Source organism: Cebus imitator, unplaced genomic scaffold (genome assembly GCF_001604975.1).
Source record: "Cebus imitator isolate Cc_AM_T3 unplaced genomic scaffold, Cebus_imitator-1.0 Scaffold203, whole genome shotgun sequence".
NCBI lineage: Eukaryota > Metazoa > Chordata > Mammalia > Primates > Cebidae > Cebus > Cebus imitator.
The window spans coordinates 217,781-224,247 of NW_016107518.1; the positions used below are offsets into that span (position 1 = coordinate 217,781).

Genomic DNA, 6,467 nt, shown 5'->3' on the forward strand with positions numbered 1-6,467 from the left:
AGGCTGAGGCAGAGAGAATTGCTTGAACCCAGGAGACGGAGGTTGCAGTGAGCCGAGATTGTGCTATTGCACTCCAGCCTGGGTGACAGGGCAAGACTATCTCAAAAAAAGAAAAAAAGAAAGAAAGAGGGAGGTGGGGAGGGAGGAAGAAAGGAAGGAAGGAAGGATCTATGTTCTGTGGCCAACAATAGTTACCAAGTAGTTATGAGCCAGAGTTATGAACTAGCCAGATGGGGTTTTTCAATTTGTTTTTGAGACAGAGTTTTGTTCTTATTGCCTAGACTAGAGTACAAAGGCACGATCTCGGCTCACTGCAACCTTTGCCTCCCATGTTCAAGCAATTCTCTCTGCCTCAGTCTTTCACGTAGCTAATTTTTGTATTTTTAGTAGAGACAGGGTTTCATCATATTGGTTAGGCTGGTCTCAAACTCCTGATCTCAGGTGATCCTCCTGCCTTGACCTCCCAAAGTGCTGGGATTACAGGTGTGGGCCACCACACTGGGCCTGCCAGATGGTTCTGTGATAGGATTTGGGAAGAATGAAAATTTTAAGAGGTTAATGTCCTATGAGGCAACTGTACTCTCTTACTGACTATGGATATTTTTTTGTTTTTGAGACAAAGTCTTGCTCTGTTGCCCAGGCTGGAGTACAGTGGTACAATCTCAGCTCACTGCAACCTCCACCACCTGGGTTCAAGCAATTCTCCTGCCACAGTCTCCTGAGTAGCTGGGATTACAGGCGCCCACCACCACACCCAGCTAACTTTTATATTTTCAGTAAAGCCAGGGTTTCACCATGTTAGTCAGGTTGGTCTCAAACTTCTGACCTCAGGTGATCCTCCCACCTCGGCTTTCCAAAGTGCTGGGATTACAGGCATAAGTCACTGTGCCCAGTTGACTATGGATTATTTTAAGTGTACCAGATACCCCTCCTTAAGATGTAATGTTATGCCATATTATGGGAAGAAACTGCCCAAATGAACAGACCAGCATTCACTCTGAGAACAGGAATAGAGAGTAGCCTATTTTGAGCCTGCCTTTTTAAAAACACTTGCATTTCAGGAAAATATCTAAAAATATGTCCAACAGGGCAACCCTGACCTCCAGAAATTTCAGAGCATAGGATGATGGTAAGAAGCACCAAAGCAGAAAGTACCTCTTTCTGCATGTGAGAAACCAACATTTAAGTGAGAGTGATGCTCCTTAATGCAAGGAAATGTCTCTGGTAAGCAAGTGAGGGGTGGAAGGAACCAGAGCCCGCCAGAAGCATCTTAGTACCAACTGCTGACCCAAACCTTTCCTACTTACATGGAACAGTGGAAAGTGCCAACGGGGTTCTCACGACGAATGTCTTCATATTCCTCATAGATTCCTTGCTTTTGCCTGGCATTAACATAGTCCACCAGCTCTTGGATAGTCATAGCATGGGGACCTGGAACATGTACTGAGTCCCAGTCTAAGGCAGGAGGGAGTGAGAACAGGATGATCTCATCGAAGGGATCTGGGTGGCCGTTCACCTGGGGTAGGAACTGGAAATTCCAAGTGGCGAGATCAATTTTGACGTACCCACCCAGGTTTTCCGGAAGACACTCCCTGGGCAGATGCTGCGTGACCTCAGATGTCTTTAATATCTGAATCTGGAAGGCCAGAAAGAACCATGTGAGTATGTTGGGGGAGGAAAAGGCATACAGATAGTGACAAAGAATAAATGTGTTTATATAAGGTCTAGAGGATGGGAGGAGATTTTCTATAAATACAAGGTATACTCGTAAAAGTTGTAAACTGTATTTCATCTGCCTGAGATTTAAGTCCTCTGAATTTGCCAGATAAAAGCGTGAACTCCCAGAATATATATAAAATTAACTCCTGGAAATAGGGACATTGTTATACATCTTTTGAAAGGATGATATAGTGAACAAAGGCTTTATACTATTAACAAGGCTTCCCAGCATCTTTGCGTGCTGGTACTCTTTTTTTGGCCACTAAGAATGCATAGGTAGTAGTCATTTTTGTCAACCCCATTTTCAGACAACCAATTCTAAGGCCTGTTAGCTTGTGTTTTACTCAGCTTGACATAGGGGTTCACAAAAATAGGATTATCTATGAAAGGAAGCCACCCAGAGGCAGGGTAGCCCAGGAAAAATGTTAGATAGCACTTTTTTTTTGGAGGCAGGGTCTCACGTTTTCACCCAGGCTGGAGTGTAGTGGCATGATCACAGCTCACTGCAGTCTCAACCTCCTGGGCTCAAATGATCCTCCCACCTTGGCCCCTCAAGAAGCTGGGACTACAGACACACACCACCATTCCTGGCTAATTTTTTGTAGTAATAAGACTTAATTCTGCTCCCTGCTTAGACACTGCCATGCTGGAACAAACTAGCTTAACTGGTTCTCCTTAGGATCTCTGTGGAATGGGGATGCTGCTCCTCCTAAAATCTCATCTCTTTTGCATCATCTCTTCTTGGAATGCTTTCTTTTCCTCCTCTGCCTCTTCATGGACCAGCAGAGCTCACCTCTTCTGTGAAGTCTTCCCTGACTGCCTCAGGCAATATGTTCCTCTGCGTTCCTGCAGAGCCAAAGTCCTCACATGTGTATCTCTGTCTTCCCTATCAAGACCATGAGCTCCTTGAAGGTAAAGACTGTCTCACTTAATTTTTAATGATCAGGAACCAGTGCTTGGACTACAAAAAGTGCTTAATTTATTTTGAGTTTATACATGCATGTATCATTCCTACAATTCAAGAGCAAGGACTTGCCTATGGAGTTCTCTCAAAGACTTACCTTAGAAAAGATTTCTCTGGCTGGCAAGGTGGCTCACACCTGTAATGGCAGCACTTTGGGAGGCCAAGGAGGGTGGATTACCTGAGGTCAGGAGTTTAAGACCAGCCTGGCCAACATGGTGAAACCCCATCTCTACTAAAAAAATACAAGAATTAGCTGGGCATGGTGGTGGGCATCTGTAATTCCAGCTATTGGGGAAGTGGAGGCAGGAGAATCACTTCAACCCTGAGGTGGAGGTTGTAGTGAGCTGAGATTGTGCCATTGCACTCCAGCCTGGGTGACGAGAGTGAAACTCCATCTCAAAAAAAAAAAAAAAAAAAAAAAAAAAAAAAAGACTTTCCATCTTGTTTGCCAAAAAAAAAAACAGAAAAGATCTCTCCTACTCTTCATCATTAGGTCTCTAAGTAGCTTCTACAGAACCGAATGTCTACACTTTCATATGTCCTGTCTTTCAATGGCTGCAATCAGTAACTAAGACCATAAATCCTTTAATCATGGAACACTCAGGAGATTATAGCAGAATTAGTTTTTAGTTTTATTGCAGTGATGGGGTCCCACTATGTTGCCCAGCCTGGTCTCGAACTCCTGGCCTCAAGCGATCTTCCCGCTCAGTCTCCCAAAGTGTTAGGATTATAGGTGTGAGCCACTACACTCAGCTCAGAATTAATTTTGAATGCTTTTGAAATTGGGAAGCAACAAGATGTTTTTGAGAAAACAATGTTTTGAAAAACATGTTTTGAGAAAACATGAAAAACAATGTTTTGAGAAAACAATGCCAGGAATAAATGTAGAAAGAGACATAATGAAAAACTCCCCTCCACAACCCTGGTGGTCAAAGGGATTGAATGATATTTCCAGTTGAACAAATTCAAATGCCAGTTCAGCTAATGCAGTTATATTACAAGCTGCTAAATATTAAAGGGCTATGCAGCACTAGGAAACATTTTGGATGTAGTAGCCATCCCTAAGTTACCTGCAGGACACATTCCTTCAGTACCATCTTATGCAAGGTGCTAGAGAAAGTGAGAGCCAGATAAACTGTGTCTAGTTTCCAACTTCAAGAAGCTTGTAGGACAGTAAGAGAGGCAGTCTGTATGAGCTGACTAATGCAGCAGGTAGATAATGTGAGTGAATGCACTAACAGAAGCAGAAATGCTCTAGGAGACATGCCAGGAAGATTTTTTGAAGGTCCCATTAATTGGGAGGAATTCACTGGTAGAGATGAGAATGTATCTATTCACCTCCAAACAAAAAAGGGCGAGCTTGCCTTACCCTCTCCCGGACCTTGTCCTTCAGGAGGAGGCTGATGATGGAATAGGGCACTCGGAACCATATGGGCGCCCCCACAATCAGCACCTTCTTCAAACGAGCTGGAAAGGCTCCCTGTGGAAAAAACACATGAGGATTGGAGTGTAATGGAACCTGGGACTCTTCAAGCCCACAGTTAAGGTTTTCTGCTCTTCTCTCCATTCTTACCCAGCAGGGGGAGTCTACAGCCTAATTCAGGTTTGACCTCAGCAGCTAGAGAAAGTGGTTAAACAAAATAAAGAAATTAGAAGCTGATTTTCCTTTAAAAATAACAATGTTAAGTTCTTACCTACCATAAGCTTTATGGTTCAAAAACTATTCTGACTTCTCATCTCAATAGAAATCTTACGCAGATCACACATCAGCATACATATATGCCTCCTTAAAAAGTTCTGTTATTAAAACTTGAAGGAAAAATGAGATCGTGAATAAACTGAACATTAAACATTTCCTGACCAGGCGTGGTGGCTCATGCCTATAATCCCGGTGCTTTGGGATGCCAAGGCGGGTGGATCACCTGAGGTCAGGAGTTTGAGACCAGCCTGGCCAACATGGCAAAACCCGGCCTCTACTAAAAATACAAAATTAGTCGGGTGTGGTAGCACGCACCTGTAATCCCAGCTACTCAGGAGGCTGAGGCAGGAGAATCACTTGAACCCAGGAAGCAGAGGTTGCAGTGAGCTGAGATCACACCATTGCATCCCAGTCTAGGCAATCAGAGGGAAACTCCGTCTCAAAAGAATAATAATAGTGGCCGGGCACAGTGGCTCACACCTGGAATCCCAGCACTTTGGTAGGCCGCGACACCTGGGGTCAGGAGTTTGAGACCAGCCTGACCAACATGGAGAAATCCTGTCTCTACTAAAAATACAAAACTTAGCCAGTGTGGTGGCGCATGCCTGTAATCCAGCTACTCAGGAGGCTGAGGCAGGAGAATCACTTGAACCCAGGAGGCAGAGGTTGCAGTGAGCTGAGATTGTGCCACCAGCACTCCAGCCTGGGCAACAAGAGCAAAACTCTGCCTCAAAAAAATAATAAATAAAAATTTTAAAAATTTCTCTTTCATAACTTTTCATTCAGTCTGATAATCTGTGTATGTATAATCTTTTTTAATCTATTAGTTCATCTATGTATTTACCAATCAATAAATATAATCTAACATGCACTATGGCAAATGAGATCTAAAAAAAAGGAGATACCCTGATCCACACAAGACATAAAGATGAAAAATCATTCATTCCTAATCCACAGTAGTTAGTTTTTTTGTTTGGTTGGTTGTCCTGTTTTTGTTTTGTTTTGTTTTGTTTTAGAGACAGAGTCTTGCTCTGTTACCCAGGCTGGAGTGCAGTGGCACAATCACAGCTCACTGTATCCTGTACCACCCAGGCTCAGATGATCCTCCCACCTCAGGCTCCCAAGTAGCTGAGTCAGCACCACTACACTAGGCTAATTTTTGTTATTTTTAGTAGAGACAGGGTTTCACTATGTTGGCCAGGCTGGTTTCGAACTCCTGACCTCAAGTAATCTGCCTACCTTGGCCTCTCAGAGTGCTGGGATTATAGGCATTGAACCACTGCTCCCGGCTTGAAGTTCTTAATTTTAACGTGGTCAAATGTATTAATGTTTTCTAGTTAGTGTGTTTTGTGTCTTAAATCCTTTTCTATTTTAATATCAGAAAAAGTACTATTTTTTTTTAACTGCTGTGCCACCATGTGCATTAATTTTTCTAAGTTGTTTCTTTTATTGAATATATACACAACAAAACTGACTTTTTAAATCATTTTTTTCCCCCAAGAGACAGAGTTTCACTATTGTTGCCCAGGCTGGAGTGCATGGCGCAATCTCGGCTCACTGCAATCTCCACCTCCACCTCCCGGGTTCAAGTGATTCTCCTGCCTCAGCCTCCCAAGTAGCTGGGATTACAGGCATGTTGCACCATGCCTGGCTAATTTTGTATTTTTAGTAGAGACAGGGTTTCTCCACGTTGGTCAGGCTCATCTCAAATTCCCAACCTCGGGTGATCCGCCTGCCTCAGTCTCCTAAAGTGCTGGGATTACAGGCATGAGCCACCACGCCCAGCCTTAAACCATTTTAAGTGTACAATTATTGGTGTTAAGTATGTTCATGATGCAGCCATCACCACTATTCATTTTCAGCTATTTCATCATTGCAAACAAAAACTCTGTACCCGCCGGGCGCGATGGCTCAAGCCTGTAATCCCAGCACTTTGGGAGGCCGAGGCGGGTGGATCACGAGGTCAAGAGATCGAGACCATCCTGGTCAACATGGTGAAACCCAGTCTCTACTAAAAATATAAAAAATCAGCTGGGCATGGTGGCGCGTGCCTGTAATCCTAGCTACTCAGGAGGCTGAGGCAGG

General features: G+C 43.7%; 1 protein-coding gene across 1 annotated transcript in view; it reads right to left on the bottom strand.

Moving 5' to 3' along the window:
• PTPN9 (protein tyrosine phosphatase non-receptor type 9) overlaps positions 1 to 6,467 on the bottom strand; it is a 107,149-nt gene that overhangs the window by 31,639 nt on the left and 69,043 nt on the right. The window contains exons 6-7 of the mRNA XM_017547983.2: positions 4,053 to 4,163; positions 1,308 to 1,636 (exon numbers count right to left, since the gene is read on the bottom strand). Of these exons, the coding sequence (XP_017403472.1) occupies positions 1,308 to 1,636; positions 4,053 to 4,163 (440 nt within the window). The remainder of the gene's footprint in view (positions 1 to 1,307; positions 1,637 to 4,052; positions 4,164 to 6,467) is intronic.